General features: G+C 37.2%; 2 protein-coding genes across 2 annotated transcripts; both read left to right on the forward strand.

Moving 5' to 3' along the window:
- The first annotated feature begins 8,207 nt into the window (after positions 1–8,207).
- Positions 8,208–10,374, forward strand: LOC115750419 (40S ribosomal protein S18). Its single transcript, XM_030687759.2, has 4 exons — positions 8,208–8,340; positions 8,466–8,626; positions 9,546–9,734; positions 10,042–10,374. Exons 1-4 carry the CDS (start codon positions 8,338–8,340, stop codon positions 10,145–10,147), a joined length of 459 nt encoding a protein of 152 aa, XP_030543619.1. The 5' UTR covers positions 8,208–8,337; the 3' UTR covers positions 10,148–10,374.
- Positions 10,375–14,551: 4,177 nt separating this feature from the next.
- LOC115750382 (vesicle-fusing ATPase-like) lies at positions 14,552–19,518 on the forward strand. Its single transcript, XM_030687697.2, has 16 exons — positions 14,552–14,835; positions 14,928–15,036; positions 15,482–15,581; positions 15,659–15,714; positions 15,922–15,987; positions 16,115–16,197; positions 16,366–16,499; positions 16,581–16,791; positions 17,153–17,284; positions 17,386–17,446; positions 17,538–17,600; positions 17,749–17,807; positions 17,895–17,982; positions 18,634–18,756; positions 19,070–19,135; positions 19,357–19,518. Exons 1-16 carry the CDS (start codon positions 14,603–14,605, stop codon positions 19,510–19,512), a joined length of 1,740 nt encoding a protein of 579 aa, XP_030543557.1. The 5' UTR covers positions 14,552–14,602; the 3' UTR covers positions 19,513–19,518.
- The last annotated feature ends 95 nt before the right edge of the window (positions 19,519–19,613 follow it).

Consider the following 19,613-nt stretch of genomic DNA (forward strand, 5'->3'; position numbering starts at 1 on the left):
AATGATGCCACCACCCCAACCAGCACCTACAGTAGCATCCATTGAATCACACGAGTGTGACCCACCTAAGAGCGTTCGGTCAACCCAGAAGGCCACTTGAGCTTATCCAGATGATGTCGTCTCCTACCCCATGGCCTATCATACACAGTCACAGTTCACCATCCCCAGTAGCACGACAAATTTCACTCTAGAGTTCAACCGGTTTGCCTGCCAATTTTATGAGAGATTCGCTTTTGCCTTCCATGATAATCGATAGTCACAAACTCCGGCTCAAAATATTTTCTCTACTCGAAGAGCATTTGATGATTCTCAAAGTTCCTATGGACATGATATGTCATCTGATTTCTCTCCTTTTTACCTAAGTCCTTCTACAGTAGGATATATACTGTCTCAGCATGGACTATTTTTCCATTTTGATGATGAACCCACATCATAGGCACACTTCCCATCATAGGATCTGCCCTCGCTATCTACACTTCCTATTCATCTGGAATCTTATCCTCATCTTCAATACAACACTAAACCTACCGAATGATGGAGACAACCCGATTGCGGAACAGGATGCCACGTAAGAGGACGACATGTTTATTATCTATTGTTACAATGTTTATTTGCGGATTTTTTTAATTCATAGATTGTTATCTACTATTACACTTTCTTTAATTCTAGATATTTCATCTTTATGTATCCTACAATTTATTTGATGCATTTGCTTTTTATTTTTTTAGAAATTTTATCTATTATTTTATCTATATCTATTAATTATTTACATACTAAATAAATTAATTACATAAATATTAAATTATTTATTAATTATGTGTATTAATAAATTTAAAATTAAGTATTAATAATTACATTATAAAAATAAGATTTAAAAAATTATATTTATAAAGTTGTATAAATATAAATGTTATAAATAAATATTATTATAAATATAAAAAAAAAAGGAAAGGAAAAAAAAAGATGTGTGGTTGTATTAAAAGAAAAAGAAAAAAAAAAGATGTACGGCTGCATAACAGCCGCACATGCCGTAAATGTGTAAATATTTTGAAAAAAGACGTAAATTTGTAATTTTTTTACCATATTTTTGAAAAAAGCCCAAAATATTATGCGCATCCTCTCTCTCCTTCTTTTTAAATAAAAAGGTTAATATCACGAAAAATTTCAAATTTGTACACTTATGACAAATTTATCTCAAATTATTTTTTTCACCACTAAAAATTTATAAATTTATCCCAAACTATTTTTTTAACTACCAAAACCCTAAACTAGTACATCTCTGATAAATTTACCATATATTAATTAATTTGATCACGAAAAATCTCAAAATAGTACACTTATGACAAACTTACCTTACGATAAATTGGGTTAATACCATGAAAAATCCTAAGTTGATATATTTGTGACAAACATAGGGTTAAGAACCCTAAACTGATACACCCGACTCCCTTGTATCATCCAAAACAACAATTTGATGATTAGGTTTAACAAAAACTAATTGAAAGTAAATTTATCACAAATGTACTAGTTTGCGATAAATTTATTACAAATATACTAGTTTAGAATTTTTTGTGTTCAAAAAAATAGATTGGGGTAAATTTATCACAAATGTACCAGTTTGAGGTTTCTCATGATATTAACCCTAAATAAAAATATGCACACAACTTTTTAGGAAAAATTTTAGAAGCCCGCTAAGGAGTCTCACGCTCCAACCCACCTCTAACTTTTTTATCAAATGAAAACATATTCTTAGCTTTATGTTCAGAAGCTTTCCTTCCATTTTTGCTTACAAACCTCACAGTTCAAAGGTGCTCGGAAAGCACAGTTAACCACTGCTAGGCTGTCGGTCCCCTATCTATTTTTGCTTACAGAACGTCGCTACCGCTCATTCGATGCCAGCATTGTCCAAAACTTCTGGATACAGAGCATTCTAGAGAGAAGAATGGCTTCCACCATAGTTCGTTGAATCCCAATATTGCTCTTCGCCTCTTCATTCCTCTCCTCTATTTTCTCTCAGAAGAACCGATTTCCATGTTTTTATTTTGATTTAATTTCCGTTCCTAGTTCACGCCAAGTTTATTTGGCTTATTTGCTTGTTTGTTTTACAGTGCGATTTGAATGTGTATGAGGTTTCGCTTCGAAGAATCAATGTCAATTTATTTGTCCTTTTTTTTTAACTCGTGGCCGGGAGCAAATTTGCTAGGGCGAAGAAGAAAGGCAAGATTCCGGCAACCAAGAAGGCATCACATCCCCCTCACCTTAGAAGGGCTTTACCTTCGGTGGACCCTGCTACTACTACTTCTTCTTCTTCTTCTTCGGATGTCCTGTCCATACTCTAAGAAGATGTTCAAGAGGTGAAAGTGTCCATGGCCAACATTTCCAAATACTTGGTCAAGCTTGAAAGGACCATCAATAATGTGGACTGCTACAATCCTCTCAAAACTTTTCCTGAGCCTACCAATCTTACTCTCCAGCACAAAAACGCAAGCGTAGAAGCCCCGAATGAGTGCACTACCTGTTTTGCGCTTGTAACTGCCTGTTTCTATTTTCATATGCTTTATGATGTACCCCTATGCTGCGAATGAATGAAACCTGATGTTATTCATATCTTGCTTTTATTCGTATGCTTATGCTTTTTTATGATGATAAAAAGGGAGAGAATTTTACAAGAATCTTACAAAGATTTGCTAAATTAGCATAATCCAAAGGGAAGCATAGAAACAAAGGAGCCTAAGCAAGAGAACAACTATTCTCTCTGCATATGTTTATCTACCTTATGAACTATGACTAAAGATCTTATTTTAAATACTTTCAAAATCAAGAGATCTTCTAAGTTAGTTATTCTCCATATTCATTTACTAAATCTTTTCGGTGAATCATTTTTTTTTTTGCGGTTATGCCTTATCACTGAAAAATCTCTATGTAGGTCGTTACTTTATTACACTCTTAAACTCTATCTCATTGAACATCTGCGGGATAGTTTTGCCAAAGAGATTGTTTGAGAAACATCTTATAAAATATTTTCATAATATCCAAACTATCCTTAGCTTTTTATTTTAACGTTGGTGTTCAGATGTTTTATCCATGGCTGAGATTCATGTGATGACCATCGGGTAAAAATCATGTGAAGTCCGAAGCGTTCTCATGAAAATATTGGCTGAGGACCACAAAAGTTTGGTCACTCATAGTTGATATCGGAGATTGAAAATTTAGGTGTGCGAAGTTGTTTAAAGTCCAAATGAGCTGTTACTTGTGAAAGAAACGCTAAAATAGTTGTTGCCAAATGGGAAAGCACAAATGGATGACTCTTGCCTCTATCGGTAATTGTTCCTTGCTCCTATCAGAATCTAGCTAAAGCTATTAGCATGGAATAGAAGCTATGTATCTATTTTTCAAAAGCTAGAACAGTCTCAAAAGAGCAGCTGTATGGGCAACTCTAATTTGGTGACAAGATGTCCTATCAACCCATGTTACTACTGCTTTTAACTTGTGAGGCAGTTTACTAGTGTATTCCAACCCATATTATGGATGTTAGTTGTGTAGAGTGGACATATGCTTGATATATAAACAAAATCATTATATATCATGTGTCCTTATCTTTCACTCTATCTTTACTTTGCATTGCACACTCCTGGAAAACATTTGTTCACCCGATCTTTTTCATATCATCTTTCGCTTTCTGCACAAACTTAAAAAGTTCCAAAACAATTTCACCCCCTCTAGATTGCATTGTTAGCCTCAACAATTGACATCAGAGCTCTGTTGCTTGTTATTTGAAGTGTTTTTCTCCAGAGCATGAAGATCCTTTATTATGGTTGATTTTGGAGATTTTTTTAGCAATGAATCTTCAGCACCTAACAAGCCTCCATTATTCGACGGAAACAACCATGGCTATTGGAAGAATAGGATGTTCGCTTACATTGAAGCGGCTCAAGTAATATGAGACGTAGTCCAAAATAGCGTAGAAGTTCTAGTTGCTCCTACCGTTATTGCAAACCAAGATGCTGCTAGACAACCAACCACTGAAAATGCCAATCTAGTTATTAATGTAGCTGCTTACCTTGAAGAAACTCGAAAAAGAGATTCTTTAGATTCTAAAGCTAGACATCTTCTCTAGTGCGTTTTGTCTCCATTTAAGTATAACCATAATTCATCTTGTGTTTTAGCTAAACAAATATGGAATTTCCTTCAAATGATCTATGAATGCATCGATTGAGTAAAGAAAACAAAGATGAACGTCCTGCTCGGCAACTACGAAATGCTTGTAATGAAGTTAGATGAGGTAGTAAAAGAAATGTACATGAGATTCAATGAAATAGTGAATAGTCTAGCAAGTCAAAAAAAGATGTTTACAAATGCTGAAAAAGTGAGCAAGCTACTGAGGGCACTTCTAAAGGAATGGATTATTAGAGAAACATATTGTAAATTATTTTGATGATTTCCAAACTATCCTTTAGTATTTTATTTACATTTGGTGTGCGGATATTTGTTGTTTATGGGTCATTGGATAAAAATCGACCTCAAAAAAATCTGGTCACCGAATATGTGATATCGAAGCTTAAAAGATCAGGTCAAACGAGAAGTATAAAGTCCATACATGCTAATGTTTCGAAAAGATCGGCTGAAGTTGTCCACGCTTGATAGAAATGGCTAATGGGAAGATTTTTGTCTTCTCGGGATTTGTTCACTGTGTTAGATAAAAGCTAAAACTATCAGCACAAAACAGCAGGTCAACATCTATATTAGGAAAGTCCAATTTGACGAAGGGTAAACAGCCCCAGCACAAAGACAAGTTGTCCCATCAAACTCCAACGGCTCTTTTACCCCTCCGGAGATGCTCCAACGATTATTTTGCTGAGGCTTATAAAAGGAGGAGGTCGAGAAGGCCAAAGGAGAGAGAATCCTAACCGATTGAATATCCAAGTATTGCTCTATAATCTGTTCTAGTTAAAAATCATGTCTAAAAGATCTTGTGATCTGTTGTTGCCTTGTAATTGTGCAGAAACAAGTGTTCATCACCGAGTAATGAGGCTATGTCAAGATTGTGTGAAAGATTAGCTCACGTACTATTTATAATTTGTGAAGCGGTTTACTAGTGCATTCCAACCCGTGTTATAGCCGTTAGTTGTGTGGAGTGGACATAGGCTTGGTAAATAAGCCGAACCACTATATATCTAGTGTACCAATCTTTTCCATATCATATCTCTACTTGCACACACCCAGATCTTGTTTAGCTAGACATTTGCTCACCCGATCTTTTGATATCACCTTTGGTTTTTCGCAAAATCTAAAAAAGTTTCAAAACAGTTTATTTACCCCCCCTCAGGTTGCATTATCGGTCTCAACAATTGGTATCAGAGTTATGTTGCTTGTTATTTGAAGCGTATTTCTTCAGAGCATAAGGATCATTATTATGGCTGACTTTGATGGTTTCTTGAGCAATGAATTCGCAGCACCTAACAAGCCTCCATACTTTGATGGAAGCAACTACAACTACTGGAAGAACATGATGTTTGCTTATCTTGATGCCTGTGATCGGGAGATGTGGGATGTTATTAAAAATGGTGTGGAAGTTCAAGCCGCTCCAGCTGCTCCTGCTGCTAATGCTGTCGCTAGAGAACAAGCCTGTGATCCGGATGCCGTTACTGCTACTTGTTTTGAATTGACTCGAAAAAGAGATGCTCTCAATTCTAAAGCTAGACATCTTCTTTACTGTGATTTATCTCCATATGAATACAATAGAATCTTTTCTTGTGTCCCAATTAAGGAAATATGGGATCGACTCTAGCTAGTCTATCAAAGCACGAATAGAGTAAAGGAGATCAAAATGAACATGCTGCTTGGAAAATACAAAATGTTCATGATGAGTTCAGATGAAACATTACGAGAAATGTACACGAGATTCATTGAGATAGTGAACGGTTTGGCCAATCAAGAAAAGATCTTCATAGACTTTGAAAAAGCGAAAAAGTTACTTAGAGCACTTCCCGATGCATGATTGATGGCGAAGACATCAGTCCAAGAAATTATGAGAATCCAACTCATCACCATGGATGAACTCATATGCATGTTGATGTCATATGAAGCTAAAGGCATGAAAAAGCAAAATCTTGCCAAAGGTAAAATGATTATTGCTTTTAATGCCGACGATGAAAATGCAGGAGGTGAAACATCTGCTGAAGAAGACGACAACATTGAGATGGCCTTGTTCACCAAAAGATTTAAGACTCTTATGAAAAAAGACGGAAATTTCAGAAGCTAAAAGAATCAAAGATTCTCGGAAGAAAAGAAACCTTTCAAAGGAAAGGAAGAAAGCGAAGGTAAGGACATTGTCTGTTTTGAATGCAAGAAATCAGGACATATCAAACTAAAATATCCACTCCCGAAGAAAAGAGGAGGAAGATTTGAAAAGAAGAAATGAGCACCCAAAGTTGAAACATGGAGTGACGCCAAAAGCGAGTCAAGTGATGATGATGAGGCAAATCTTTGCCTCATGACTAAGTCTGAAAGAAAAGATGAAGAAGAAGTAAATGACTCTGAGCTTTCATATGAAAAAATGCAAGAGTTTCTAAAAGAAATATTTTTGGAGCACAAAAAGGCCTAAAAAAGACTTTCGGAATTGAAAAAGGAAGTTTCAAAACTCATTGAACAAAATCTTTCTAGAAAAGATGAACTTGAGAAACTGCATAAAGATTTGGTTGACTCTCAAAATGAACGCGATTTTCAGCACGAAGAAAGCAAATCTTTAAAAGAAGATACTTCAAAAATCAGCATAACTTTTTCTTTAGTTCAAAAACCTTGCAGGACATTCTTTACATTCAAGTTTCTCTTTGCGACAAGTCCGGACTTTGGCATGAAAGGAAACATGAAGAGAAGAATCCCTTTCCTAATGTCAAAATGCGGCTGAAATAAGCATCGTCTCTTCAGTTTTACAAAGATCACATTGCACGACAATTCACTAGATCTATTGGCAAGCAATTTAGTTGCTCTATTTGCAATGAACCTGGCCATAACAAGCAAACATGCCCATTCGAGCAAATAAAGCCCAAAAAGAATTATTGGAGATATGATAGGAGACCAAAAACTAACACAAAAGGACTTAAGTGTGTGTAGATACCAAAGAAAACATGAACATCTTTTTTATTGTAAGTGATACTAAAGAAGAACAAGTGGTACTTGGAAAGGATGTTCACACTACATGACACCAGAAAGAAGCATGTTCATAAATCTTAGACAGGTGGACGGTAAAAATGTCACTTTCGGATGAAAACGAAAAGGAAAGATCATTGGCTTAGGAAATGTAAAATTGAGAAACCTGATCATAGAAGATGTTTCATATTCTTCATCCTCCATCCAGAAAGTTCCCTCTTACGCTATACTGGTTCTGGGAATATGGTCAACAAGATAGGGCTATAGTCGTTCCCGATTAAATACCGAATATGTCATAGGAATCAAGCACTTTACTACTCGATCATTCAATTAATATTAGGATGTTATTTTTTTTTAATCTATCTACCTTAAGTAAAGAGAAAATTATCTCAATGACCTTTTAGTGTAGTTTGAACCGTTGAGTTACGTAATTAGAAGGAGCCATTCTACCGAACATGCTGACATGAACAATTTTACTCGAAACAACATCCTAAGTATGCTCCTACTCAATGGTTTCTAGTGCCCACAAGCTGAAAAGACTACATTGGAATTTTCCGTAAAGGTTTATGGCTATATTGGCAAACTAAAAAATTTAAGGCTAAAACAAGTTTAGGACCAAATTCATAATTCTTCCTTTATTTTACTATAACACATGAGGGGTTCAATTGTTTAAAGAATTTATTATGAGTCCTAAGATTAAGGAGACATTATTTTAGCTTTTGATTGGGTGACCGAAATACGTTATAAAATCACTATTTTCTTTCTAAAGTTAAAATTTCACAAGTAATTTCTTATTTACAATATATCGCTGCGGATTTTTTCGCAATAAAAGACGAACCGGTGTCCATATATAACGACATTGTCCAAAGAAAAGAGAGATTATGAACACTAATGTAGTTAAACGATGGAGTTTCACTCTAATCAGATTTTGTTTTTCATTAACATTTCCAAAAAATGAGGGATGTTCTGGTTCCTCCTAATAAATTATTTGAGACACTGCGTAAATTTTTGTTCACCGAACAAGGGAAAAAAGAAGACGAAGGAAAACCATCGGAGCTAGACATCCACTATAAATACCGCACGAAAAACCCTAGCCTTGCTCCCCCCTACCTTCAGCCGTCTATTTGTGCAGGACTCCTCGCTCTCCTCTCTCTTCCTCTCGCTCGCTCGCTAGCTAGCGCGACTACGATGGTAAGCTACTGTTTGCTCGGCTCGATTCGCTCGATTCGAGTTTCGGCTTTCGTTCCGATCGATCATTTTGATGGTCATAAGCGATTGTTTCCTCGATTGACTGATTGGAGAGTGGAATTGGGCAGTCGCTTGTGGCGAACGAGGATTTCCAGCACATTCTGCGTGTGCTGAACACCAACGTCGATGGGAAGCAGAAGATCATGTTCGCTCTCACCTCCATTAAGGGTATTGGCCGCCGTTTCGCCAACATCGTCTGCAAGAAGGCCGACGTCGACATGAACAAGAGGTTCGGCTCCTTATGTCTTCCGCTCCCCGAGCGGTCGTTGTGTTTCATTTGATTCTGGTCGCGGAGTAGTGCGGTGATGCAGCATTCCATGTGCTGTGTGCGTCGTATTTCTCTTTAGCAAAATGGATGCGGTATACATGCGATTGCGATAGTTGCAGAAATTCTGTGAATTTTAAATATTTGCCACTATGGGTCGAAATACCTAGGTACTGTTGGATGCGAATTGGCTGTAATTTTTGTGGCATCTGCAATCTGCAAATTGTATGGATGATCTGAGGAACATGTAGATATCGCGTATTTTGTCTTGTAATCTGAGTAGGATTTGGGAAAAGCCATCTTCGTTTATTGTTTTTTAGCCGAGCTGACGTATGGGATTGCATAAGAGCGCAAACGATGAGTTTAACCTTTTGTTGGGTCTGATTTGCTTCTGATATTGGAGAAGTCAACTGGTGTTTAGTCTAATCTTCTGTTGAGTCCTGCCATTCGAAAGATCTGCATAGTCATAGTTGTGACTCGATGATTCCCATGGTTTTATGAGGCGGTCCATTATCTAGCGAAGCATTTGCCTCTGTCATTTTCATGGGTTCAATCAGTAACAATGATAGGCACTTGGATTGGTGGAATCTTCATTTCTTACTTTGTGCTTTTACTTGGTTCAAATCTATAAATGACTTGGGGACTTTAAATTCTCTACTTCGGGGTTGTGTAGGTGTTCACGGGATGGCTTAGGAAAATCTCTACCTGTTATCTATCGGCGGCACCCCATGTCCTTTCTGTTGAAGTTCCTTTTTCCTTGTTTTATTTTATTACAGTGCATTTAATATTCTCTATGAATGTGAGTTGTCCCTTGTATGATTTGGTTTTAAATTCGGTTCAAGATAATTGCAAATTGTTAATGCTACAATTTTTTTCCTACCAGGGCTGGTGAATTGACTGCTGCTGAGCTAGACAACCTCATGGTCATTGTTGCCAACCCACGCCAATTTAAGATTCCAGACTGGTTTTTGAACAGAAAGAAGGATTACAAGGATGGAAAATACTCTCAGGTTGTCTCAAATGCATTGGACATGAAGCTGAGGGATGATTTGGAGAGGTTGAAGAAGATCAGGTGACCGGAATTTGCTTATCATGTCGCTGTAGGATTGATTTCATTGCTGTCCCATGGTTACAAATAGTATTGTCCAATGGTCTTTTTCCTTCTGCATCCCAATTCTTTACAGTGGTATGTTCTTGTAAGTAGAGTTTCCCATTAACTTCAACTGTAAAAGGTAGTGATTAGCATGTCATCATTTGTTTCTGCTGGTTTTCATTTTTACAGAACTTACTTTTCTTTTTTCGCAATATGGACATCATATCTCTGGAAGTTTCTGGATGTGGAACATGATCAGTAGTTGACATTGGCCACAATAATGCAGGAACCACCGTGGTTTGAGGCACTATTGGGGCCTGCGAGTTCGTGGCCAGCACACAAAGACTACTGGACGTAGAGGGAAAACTGTTGGTGTCTCCAAGAAGCGCTGAGTTGAATTCTTGTTACTTCTAATTATGGGCATTACATTCAAGGTCTTTGGGGTAGTGTTTTGTGTTTGATCTCCGAGTTTACTGTTCCTTGCGTGGACTCTGATACAATTACAGCTTAATGTTTTTTCTTTGCCCTAGTTGTATGATGTTTTTTGCCTGCCCTGCTTGCTGAAAAGTTAGTGAAGTGACATAGGATCAAATTTTTAAGAGGACATCCGTTTCTTTAAGCAGGCATTGAGAGGTCGAGATGGTTTTGGTTTCCATGGTTGAGTGGTACATGTTATTCATGCGATTCAACCTGTTACTAAATTCATCGGGTATGTGATTACTGCCTTGGCTGCTAGTGATGGCGGTGAGCCTTGGCCAACGTCACAGTTGTCTGAAGTGGAGGGAAAAGACATAGTGGATAGAAATTAGAAATTTCCACCTAATTTGTCTGCTCCTACTGGTTACTTATTGCTTTCCTTTCAAAATTCGAAAAGAAAAGCCAAAAGTTTTACGTTCAAAAAATTATGTGTAGCATTCTACTAGTTAATATCGGTAAATCTAGGAATGCTTCATCTGTTTAGGGGTAAAGAAAACCTTTTGGTTGCGTTTGGTCTTTGTTGTTGTTAGTCATAATAAGATTGAATATTATAGGATAAGAAATTTAAAGATTTTGTCATGTCTTATCTACTGTACGGTGAATTAGAGATTTAAAGTTGAGGCAAGGTGTGGTTGAGATTAACTTTGTTCATCAAAGTACTTCAGAAATATTCAGTGGTGATTTTTCATGAGCGAGATATTGTTGAGCATATGTTTGTGCCGTCTAAATTCGGGTGCAACCTTGAGGGTCTCACCTGTCGGCTTTGTTCGTTGTTTTATTGAATGAGTAAATAAGTACTAACCAATCAAATTATTCAGTATCTTTTACAAGTAGAAAATGCCCTCATGCTAGTTGTATAAGAGAACTACCTTTCAAGTCAACGATCAATTTCGAGTTTTTCATAACATGTCAAGATCCATTTCAAATGTTGGAAAAGTTGAAGCCATTAAAGAATGAGCGACGTGATCTCGTATCACGCTAAGCAATTGATTAAAGAACAAGGTCGTAGAGGTATTTGGTTTTGTAGCCAAAGGCCTTAGCTCGACACCGTTGGAGAGGCGACAACACTTGACGGTTGTTGCCACCGAAGAGGCGGCCCTTTGCTAGAGAGGGAGCCTAGCGCAATGAAGAGGATGCCTGTCTCGAAGAAGAGGGGTGGTTGTGGAAAAAACCCGATTCCTTCTCGTGTTTGCTTTTTTGAGAAATCTTATTTTGATCTATTCCACTCTCTACCTCGGATATATATATATTTTTTAGGCTATATCCCTTTTTAATATAATGAAAAGTTATCAAACACGGTATAGGATAAAATGTATCACATGATAACTTTTCAAATACAATATATGATAAAACATATTACATGATTACAAAATATAAAAAACGTGTTTAGAGTGGACTTTGTTTTAAATAAGAAGCACGAAGTGGCCAACTCAAATTCAAATAAGGGCTTGATCTCGTAGACTGACATTTACTGGCGACTAGAACATAGTAAATTTTGTCTGAAATTTATAGTCGGGTAAACGTCGAAGAACATCCCCAAATGAAATTCAAGTTAGGTTCTGAATGTGGGTTTTTGGTAGTCTGTTCTTTCTTATTTCCGTTATCCGCAAGCTTCATAGGCTATGTGCAATAAGACATATTCACTAATTCGTTGGTGCGCGTGACCCTCATAGTCATTTTAAATAGCGATTTTGTGATTAAATACCAGATCTATCGTATGAATCAATCACTTAACTACTCAATTAATTGATTAATATTAAAATTTAATTTATTTTTCCATCTACCTTAATTAAAGAAAAAATTATCTCAATGATCTTTGAGCGCGGTTTGAGCTATTCGTTTATGTAAATTAGAAGCAACCAATTAGGTTTGCGATGAAGCCTAGACATCGATCACCGATCTAATATGAGTTACCTTCATGGGATAGACTTCAATAGCAAGCTAGAGAATAACAGTAGCAAGTGTTCGACAAAAGAAAACAAAGACATTAGCAAGTGATTGAATTCAGTAATTCCTCATAAGAGTTCGGAAAATATCAAATTATGGAAAAAATGGGTAGTGAACTTTGTTTTAAATAAGAGCCCAAAGTGGCCAACTCAAATTCAAATGAAGGCTTGTTCTCATTGGCTGACATTTTCTGGTGACCAGAACATAGTAATTTTTGCCTGAAACTTATAATTGAGTAAAACTCGAAGAAAATCCCCAAATGAAATTTAAAGTAGGTTTCTGAATGTGGGTTTTCGTGGTCCCTATCTGTTTTTTATTTTTTTATTTTTTTTATTTTGCTCCGTTATCCACAAGCTTCATAGGCTACGTGCAATAAGACATATTCACTAATTTGATGGTGAGGAAATGACGACTTCGTGATTAAATACCAAATCTATCGTATGACGACTTCGTGATTTATTTTCTATCTACCTTGATTAAAGAAAAATTATCTCGGTGATCTTTGAGCGTAGTTTGAGCTATTCATTTATGTAAATTAGAAGAAAACAATTAGGCTGCGTTTGGTTGTTCGTATAAAACTCGGGATAAGATATGTTTTATCATATCCCGTGTTTGGTAGGTGTCCCGGATAGTATAATGTCGGATAAATGGGGGATATAACCGGGATAAAAAATTCCTAGGGGAGGGGGTAGGATAAGGTCGGATAGGATTTCTCTTATCCGTTATATAAAAGCTAACTTTCTTGTCTCATTTGTTTCTATTGTCATTTTTTTTTTTTTGCAAAGAGGTTTGAAAATCTAATAAAATGTGTACATTTTCATTTTTTTTTTGTGTATGAGAACATTATTTTTATAGTAATAAGATCGGAATATTTCATAGCATCACATAGGGCATATATGTCATTTATATTGATATACAGTTTCTACAAAATGCGGGATAGGATATGATATGAGAATATCCGACTTTAAATCCTTAGTTCACCAAATGATTGATAAGATATGGCCAAATCCCTAGATTTTTTATCTTATCATGACCAGAAATCCTGACGACCAAACGCAGCCTTAGGTTTGCGATGAAACCTAGACATCAATCACTGATCCAATTTAAGTTACCTTCATGGGATAGACTTCAATAGCAAGCTAGAGAATAATAGTAGCAAGTGTTCGACAAAAGAAAACATATATGGTAGCAAGTGATTGAGTTCAGTAATTCCTCATATAAATTGGGAAATTTTCAAATAATGGCAAAAAAAAAGGGGCTATTTTATCAAAAAAGTGATTAGAGTGGACTTTGTTTTCAATAAGAGTTCGAAGTGGCCAACTCAAATTCAAATAAGAGCTTGATCTTGTCGGCCAACATTTTCGGGCGATCGGAACATAGTCAATTTTGTCCGAAATTTATAATAAGGTAAAATTCGAAGAAAATCCCCAAATTAAATTTAAATTAGGTTAGCTTAAGTGGATCTGAAAGTTGTGAATTTCTTATCTTCTTGAGAAATTTAATGCTCTAGACATGTACAAACCACCGTTGGTTGATTTTCGTGGGTGCCAACACCTTTTTTTTTTTTTTGCAGTTATTGGTGTGAATTTTTTTTTTTTAGACCACTGCTAAAGTTTTTGTTAGAACAGTTGGTAGCGGTATCACAAAATCTCACATGTTGTCAGAATAGGAGAATGTAGCATTTGAGTATCATGAAAACAACTATAACTTCACAGCCACAGCCAATCTCGCTGCCATGGAGGGACAAGAAGGGTCAAATGCTCCTGAAATAGGAATGATCTCGATGACACATATATTGCCTTTGAAGCATCGAATACTAGCGGAATAAAAGGTTTTCATTTTAAATTCTTCTTGTTTTCGTCGCGTCCGGTTTTAATTTTTTGCGACGTTTATTTCGCGATCCAGATTTGAAGTCGTACAATGAAATTTTGCTTAGTATATCCTTTAAATCTGATTTTAGATTTTGACCAAAACAAAAAATTCTGATTTTAGATTGTTTCCTTGTAGATTAGGCTTCATTGTACTTATTTATCTGGCTTTTTGACTCAATACTGTATACAACTTTTCTTCCTAGATCTTTCTTCTCTGTCATGGTATCAGAGAGATCTTTCTCTGCATCTATTCCATTATCTATTTCTCTAAACCAACCAGCCTTATATGCTACTTATATTCATGTGTTCTCCCTCCATTTATTAGGTTTAAGCTTTTGGGTTAGATTTTCTATCATGGTATCATCATAATCTCTCTCTCCATCTATTCCATTGTTTATTTATCTAAACCTGAACTATAAGTGAGGGTGTTGTCGTGCTCATGGAGCACAGCTGAAACTTCTGCCATTCAATCTTGCTCTGCACTTTGCTTGGAAAAATAGTGAATATCTATTTTATTACCTGTGTGAATCTTCGATAGCGAACATCTTCCTGATGCGGTTTTATTGGCCATTATACCATAATGTGGTAATTTTGTTGATTCTGTCTCGACTGTTGTGTCTTGTTATTCAGACCATCAATCAAAGTGAAGCTGCCCGTAGCAACATATTTAGGCAGAAGGAATTTAACCTTCTGTCCCTAGGCATCGGCGGCTTGAGTGCAGAGTTTGCAGATATATTTCGAAGGGCTTTCGCTTCTCGGGTTTTCCCTCCTCATATGACTAGCAAGTAAAGAAACCAGAATTCTGGGGCTTTGCAATTTGTATGATGTGTTATATTCTGGTGCAGTTTTTCTTACTCTAATGCACGGTCATTTCCAGGCTTGGTATCAAACACGTGAAAGGTATGCTGCTTTATGGGCCTCCCGGTACTGGCAAAACCTTAATAGCTCGTCAAATAGGGAAGATGTTGAACGGCAAAGAACCAAAGGTATGGTTGCTCAATTACTATGGATGCTATTTTCGTGGAAGGCTGTTAATCCAAGATGGCCATCTGTGAATTTAATCAATAATATTTAGTTTCAAAGAAGTTAGAGGGCTTAAAAGTCTATTGCTGCCATTTTTTCCCCTTTTCTTAGGATTTGTCTCCCATCTTTTTTGAATACCTTGAACCTATTGGACATGGCTTCATTACCGTTCACGTGAAAGTTTACTTATTTTGTTGAAGATGTTTGAATCACCTCTAAGATGCAAGTGTGCGAACCGACCTTTGTACTTACACGCTAAAACTACGTACTCACATTGTAAATTACATGTATGTATGCCTGTATTATGTATGACAGAACCATGTTCCCTGTCGATACATGGTTCTGTTATTATACTATGATGTGGTAATCTTGTTGGTCCTGTCAATTTGACTTCATATTCTCTGCCAGATAGTCAATGGTCCTGAACTGATGAGCAAATGGGTTGGCGAAACTGAGAGGGGTGTTCGAGATTTATTTGCTGATGCTGAACGGGATCAGAAGACTCGCGGTAATTCGGTTATATGAATTGGATTTATGATTCTTCTTAGCAAGTATCTGTAACTTATGCTTCTCATTAATTTTCAGGCGATGAGAGTGATTTGCATGTCATCATTTTTGATGAAATTGATGCTATATGCAAGGTATGAGATTATCTGGTCAATATATGCATTTTGGTCCTCAATTGAATCAACTGCACTTTTTGCAAATAGTCGTATCTTTATCATGAATTATTCTCTTTTACTTTGTACCTCCTAAATGGCTGTGTTCTGTCCAATTATTTCATAGACTATTGCTGGTTGTCAACTTTCTATGATAAGATATGAAATGACCCGATTTTACATCTGCAGTCAAGAGGATCAATAAAAAATGATGCTGGAGTTAATGACAGAATTGTAAATCAGCTACTTACAAAGGTTTGTATTAGCATCTTAGCATACTAATAGCACGATGTTATTTGACTAGGTCCATTTTTTTTGCAAATATTTTCTGTTGTGCTCATTGATGCCGTTCATTGCCGCTAACATAGTTCCTGATTTTCAGATTGATGGTGTAGAGCAACTAAACAATGTTTTGCTTATTGGAATGACCAACAGAAAAGATCTTCTTGATGAGGCTCTTTTGAGGTGATCCCTCTTTTTACTCTTCTGGTTCTTCATATCTAAGCCTTTAGCTGCTTTTTAATCTCCTGGGATGGTAAAAAGCAATCACGAGTTGTCATGCAACTTAAGGGAAGATTGTTTCATTGTTGCTTTAAAGAATTATTCTTGACATATGGATTTTTGGATCTATAGGCCTGGACGCTTGGAAGTACAAGTTGAGATAAGCCTCCCCGATGAGAGTGGTCGCTTGCAAATCTTTCAGACCCACACGAACAAGATGAAAGAAAATTCTTTTCTTGCTCCTGATGTCAGTCTTGAGGACCTTGGTCAGTCAACTGGCCGCATTTACCAGAACGGGACTTTATCGTGCACATTTTCATTTTTATTTGCAATTTGCGATTGTGCAGCTGCTCGTACAAAGAACTACAGTGGTGCAGAAATTGAAGGCCTTGTGAAAAGCGCCGTATCGTATGCCCTGAATAGACAATTAAGTCCCGATGATCTTACCAAGCCCGTGGATGAAGAGAGTATCAAAGTCACTATGGATGATTTTCTCAGTGCACTCAGAGATGTTGTTCCTGCATTGGGAGCCTCCATTGATGACTTGGAAAAATGCAGGTAGGAGTAATTGAATGCTGATATTCTCCAAATATTTTTCTTTTTGTTTCAATGTTCTTGTATTCCGTAGCTCCAGCGAAATAAAAATTATATAAGCGGATATTGCGAAACTTAGCCCGTGGTGTTGTTGCTTTAGCACCTTCTTTGCCATCTCATGAAGATGCTAAAACGGCATCAGTTTGAGTTCTTATTTAGTAAGATATACCTGACATCATTTTCCAATATGCACACATCGTTTGTGAGCTTCTATTCGAGTTTTATTAGTTATTAACTTTTGTTCTGAAGTTCCAGTTAAGGATAAAGAGCAAAAGCTATTAAGCATGTGTCCCTGCCTCAATTGTTTGTGCCAATATTTTTGTAGACGCAATGGCATGGTGAACTGTGGTGATCGACATCAGGATATATATGAGAGCGCAATGCTAATGGTTGAGCAAGTTAAAGAGAGCAAAGGAAGTGCGCTCGTCACTTGCCTCTTGGAGGGTCCAAGGGGCAGGTATTTGGGGTTTTCTGTTGCATTGCTTTTCATTTTTGCTAAGGATTTTCTCCTATGTCTTCAAACACTTGGGAATATTCTAAATTTTGCCTGTTGTGCAGCGGTAAAACTGCTCTGGCAGCTACTGTTGGCATGGACAGCAATTTTCCATACTTTAAAATTGTAATCTTCTACTCCGAACTGCGCTTTCTTTGAGTAATCAGACTTCTTTGTGCATCATGTTTCAATTTCTGACTTTCTTTTGGATGCTAAGGTCTCAGCAGCAACTATGATTGGACTAGAACATGAGAGATCCAAATGTGCACAGGTTGTGAAGGTTTGTGACCTGTATTTCTGGTTGATTAGTGCTTGAGGATTAGGAAATTAGTAGTTTCCCCTCCACTTTTAACCAACTTGAGGCATGGTTATGGTACATTTTCCATAATGATTGGGAAGGTCTTGTAATGGATTCCAATCTTTGATAGGTTTTCGAGGATGCGTACAAATCTCCGTTGAGCATTATCATACTTGATGACCTTGAAAGGTAAAGTTTGGTTTATTTCTATTAGTTGACCTCTTCATCATGCTTGGCATCAGAAGATCATTTAGACTCGAGTGAATTGCTTTGCAGGCTTCTAGAGTATGTCGCCATTGGGCCTCGATTTTCAAACTCGTTATTGCAGACCTTGTTACTCCTTTTGAATCAAGTACCTCCAAAGGTTGTTTCTTCTCCCCTCGCCTTGTTTCTATAAATTGATACTGGTGTGAAGAGTGATTATCCTTTTCTCTGGTCTCTTCTGGAAGTTAACACTGGCAAAGTTACCGGTATTGTCGAATTAAAAATGGTTCAAAGTGGATGAGTGGGAATTAGTTCCTTTCACCAGGAAATGAAATCTATGAGCGGCAATGTAGAGAGAAAAAAAAAAAATTCCCTGGTCATGTCGCTGAGGGAGAACAACATTGATCTCATGATGCAGGTGCTGATCAGGAATTTGAGTTCGAGAGGTTAAGATTCAGTTCATTGGCATTATCTTCCCCCATGTTGACCTTAGAATGATTGTCCAGTTTCTTCTTCCTGTTTGAGTATGGAGGAGTAGCGAGATTTTTTCTGATGTATAAAGAGATGGACTGAGTGCAACCTTGGTTCATGTCTTTCCTCAAGGCTCTCCGGGGGGAAAGAAACTTATGTCATTCGTGTTTCCCCTGTGCATTGTGATTCTAATAGTATTGTACTAGCTGTTTTTATCTCTACTATTTAGTCAGTCGGTTCCTGACATACAAGGTTTGATTCTGGGTGTCCTTTCTGCATTACTGAATTGCTTAGCTCATTCTATACATGCATCTGACTTTCTTTTCTTCTTTTTTTTCAGGGAAGGAAGCTGCTCGTGATAGGGACGACAAGTCAAGTGAATTTCTTGGATTCAATTGGTGTCCGCGATGAATTTTCCATCACTCACCATGTTCCCAGATTGAAGACAGAGGACGCTAAGAAGGTAAACTGCTGTAGATGCTATTTTGCTGTTTTTCTTCATTTTCTCTTCTGCTGGAAAACGTGAAGTAGAGATGAAAGAAATGTGCGGCAGTCTTTTCGGAGGATAATTACATCTGCCTTAAAAAACCGGTCATTTGTTCGACGTCACTCGGTTCTGTTTTTCTTGCGAGTTTCCGACAGCAAATTTTGCAGGCTGGAGATTTTTTCTTCATAAAGTTAGCATCAATGCTGAATGCGGATGTGGAGCGTTTGACATCACCATAGAGCTAACATGTATACGCATATAATTTACTTACTTTTTGTTCCCCCTTCAGGTGTTGGAACAGCTAAATGTTTTCGCTGAAGATGATGTTCAAGCTGCTGCCGAGGCTCTAAACAATGTAAGCTTTTAGATCTCTGAAGCTTGTGCCATCTTATGTTTTGCTGTGTCGGAGCGACGATGGCCGACACAAATTGGTCGAGTCACTTGATGTCGTGTGATTCGGGACTTAAAGACGATTAACTTCACTCTCCATCTTTAGCTTGCGTGGAAATGAAGGCGCAGTTTGTACAGTAGAGGAGTTCTAACTGGTGCTCTTGTTCCTCTCATCTTTTTCTTAAGATGCCCATCAAGAAGCTTTACACGGTCATAGAGATGGCAGCCCAGGGCGTGCACGGTGGAGCTGCGAAGGCCATCTACTCCGGCCGAGAGAAGATCAAGATGGCGCATTTCTACAATTGCCTTTCAGCACATTTAAACAATATCCAAATACGGTAATTTTTATTAGGGAAAAGTTCAAAAAAGGGCCTAAAGTGGCTTCATTTTCTCAAAAAAGGGCCCACAGTGAATCTTGTTTCAAAGAAGGGCATGAAGTATCA

Source organism: Rhodamnia argentea, chromosome 3 (genome assembly GCF_020921035.1).
Source record: "Rhodamnia argentea isolate NSW1041297 chromosome 3, ASM2092103v1, whole genome shotgun sequence".
NCBI classification, from domain to species: domain Eukaryota; kingdom Viridiplantae; phylum Streptophyta; class Magnoliopsida; order Myrtales; family Myrtaceae; genus Rhodamnia; species Rhodamnia argentea.